Source organism: Octodon degus, unplaced genomic scaffold (genome assembly GCF_000260255.1).
Source record: "Octodon degus isolate 3935 unplaced genomic scaffold, OctDeg1.0 scaffold00345, whole genome shotgun sequence".
NCBI lineage: Eukaryota > Metazoa > Chordata > Mammalia > Rodentia > Octodontidae > Octodon > Octodon degus.
In genome coordinates this window covers 103,506-105,475 of record NW_004524921.1, presented here as the reverse complement: position 1 = coordinate 105,475, position 1,970 = coordinate 103,506, and the positions used below count along the sequence as shown (strand labels likewise).

General features: G+C 42.6%; 1 protein-coding gene across 1 annotated transcript in view; it reads left to right on the top strand.

The window, feature by feature from the left end:
* LOC101560470 (nucleolar and spindle-associated protein 1-like) overlaps positions 1 to 1,087 on the top strand; it is a 1,693-nt gene extending 606 nt beyond the window's left edge. The window contains exons 2-3 of the mRNA XM_012513169.2: positions 17 to 150; positions 214 to 1,087. Coding sequence (XP_012368623.1) covers positions 17 to 150; positions 214 to 721 — 642 coding nt within the window. The 3' untranslated portion in view covers positions 722 to 1,087. The remainder of the gene's footprint in view (positions 1 to 16; positions 151 to 213) is intronic.
* The last annotated feature ends 883 nt before the right edge of the window (positions 1,088 to 1,970 follow it).

Sequence of the window (1,970 nt, the reverse complement as noted above, 5' to 3'; positions counted from 1 at the left end):
TGATGAATATATTAAGAGAAGAAAGAAACACCACTCCTCTCATGAAATGAAGAAGCAGTCCAGCAGTGAGCAAGGGGTAATGACACCCAAGCCTCCAGGAAGCCTCTCCACAGCTTGCACTCCCGCCAGCCAGCAGCGCTCACAAGGCCAGGCCCAAGGCCCTGCCAGGAGGAGCGCTATGAGTCTAAAAGGGTCAGCTAAGCATTCTGTTCTCTCAGGGACGAAAATGAACGTCAGATTTTCAGCTGCAACTAAAGATAATGAGCATAAGCGTTCACTGACCAAGACTCCAGCCAGAAAGTCTCCACATGTCACCATGGCTGAGAACATGGCAAAAGGCCAGACTGTTTTCAGGACACCCACGTTAAAGACCACAAAGGGGAAGTCTGCTGCTACTGTTATTACTCCATTCAAGTTGACAACTGTGGGAATGCAGACTCTTGTCTCCAATAAGAAACCAGTATTTGACCTCAAAGCAAGTTTGTCTCGTCCCCTGAACTATGAGCCCCATAAAGGAAAGTTGAAACCATGGGGGCAATCTAAAGAAAATAATTCTCTGAATGAACATGTGAGCAGAGTAAGTTTCCATAAGAAAACTTACAAACAACCTCCTATCCAGACCAGGGAAGAGCAACGGAAGAAACACGAGCAAGAATGGAAGGAGAAGAAAGCCAAGGTTCTGGGAGCTCACAGGGGCCTTATTATGGTTAAAGACAAATGATTTTTAACCCCTGTAAATATTACTTCATTCTGAATTTGCTTTCCTTGTATAAATATTTCTACACTGTCCTTTTTTTCCTACAGATAACTTTTGTTCATTATCTATGTAGTGTGAGTACTTAATGTCCACAGCTCTGAAAGTTATAAACATCTTAAAGCTCATAAATTCTGTAGAATGGCTTTAAGTGTTTGTATAGCTCAATTTTCTGATGAGACCCATCCCAGATTCTTAACCTAGATCTGTAATGTTAACATCCTGTTTGCTGGTGCTAATATTAACAGACTGGCAGTCCTCTTCCAGCTCGCAGCATCTACCCAAGGGCAGTGAGCTGCACTACAAGCTTCAATAGAATCTGAACAATGTTAAGTGAGTAGGGAAAGCTACTCCCTCAGCCCATACAGAAGCTACTAAGCTTAATGAGCTGGCCCCATGGTTTGGTGATAAATCAGTATTGTATCTATGGGGAAAATGTTTTGTTTAGCATATAAGTGCCTGTTTCTTTGTCATTGCCATTTGTTACTTGCTATGTTCTTAAAAATAAAAATCTACAGCTGAAAAAAAAAAAAAACCCTGCTCTCTATTATCTGTGGTAGCTAGATGATTCAGAAAGAACCCAAGAACTACAGGCCTTTCCAGGAGTCTCTTTTACAAATGAGCGGCATTAGCATTCATTAATGCTTAATCTGCATCTTAATTGCAGCCTTATTTCAGATATTTATAGTGAATATCTGTACCTACAAATACCTGTACCTATGGTTCTTCAGCAAAACTTAGAGGCAAGGATGAGCTTTCCCAAGGCATCTGCATTCCACCTTCTCTCCCTACTCTTTCCTCCAAGCTCAAGAAATTGATTTTAATGCACTGGACTCTGTTGCTTAGCAATGAAAGTCCTGCTTCTAGCAGCTGGGAGCCATGGAGATGCTGCAGAAAGTGGGGGCTGTGTGGGCTCTTCCTTTGCTCAGCTACAGACTGGTGGCCTCCTTGATGCTTTTCTTGTCTAGCACAATACTATTTTCTTCTCAGATTCCAAATCTTGAAAGAGCTTGATCTCTCAGGCAGCTGAGTGACCTTGCTCCCCACTGTTGTGTCACCCTGGCACTTCTCTGAATCCCACTTCATGGTCACAACAGTAATTCTAAGAAACACTTTATGGGGCAGGGGAGATGGCTCAGTAGAAGAAGCACTTCTCTGGCAAGCGCAAAGGCCTGAGTTCAATCCCTGGTTCCAGAAAAAAAAAAAAAGAAAGAAA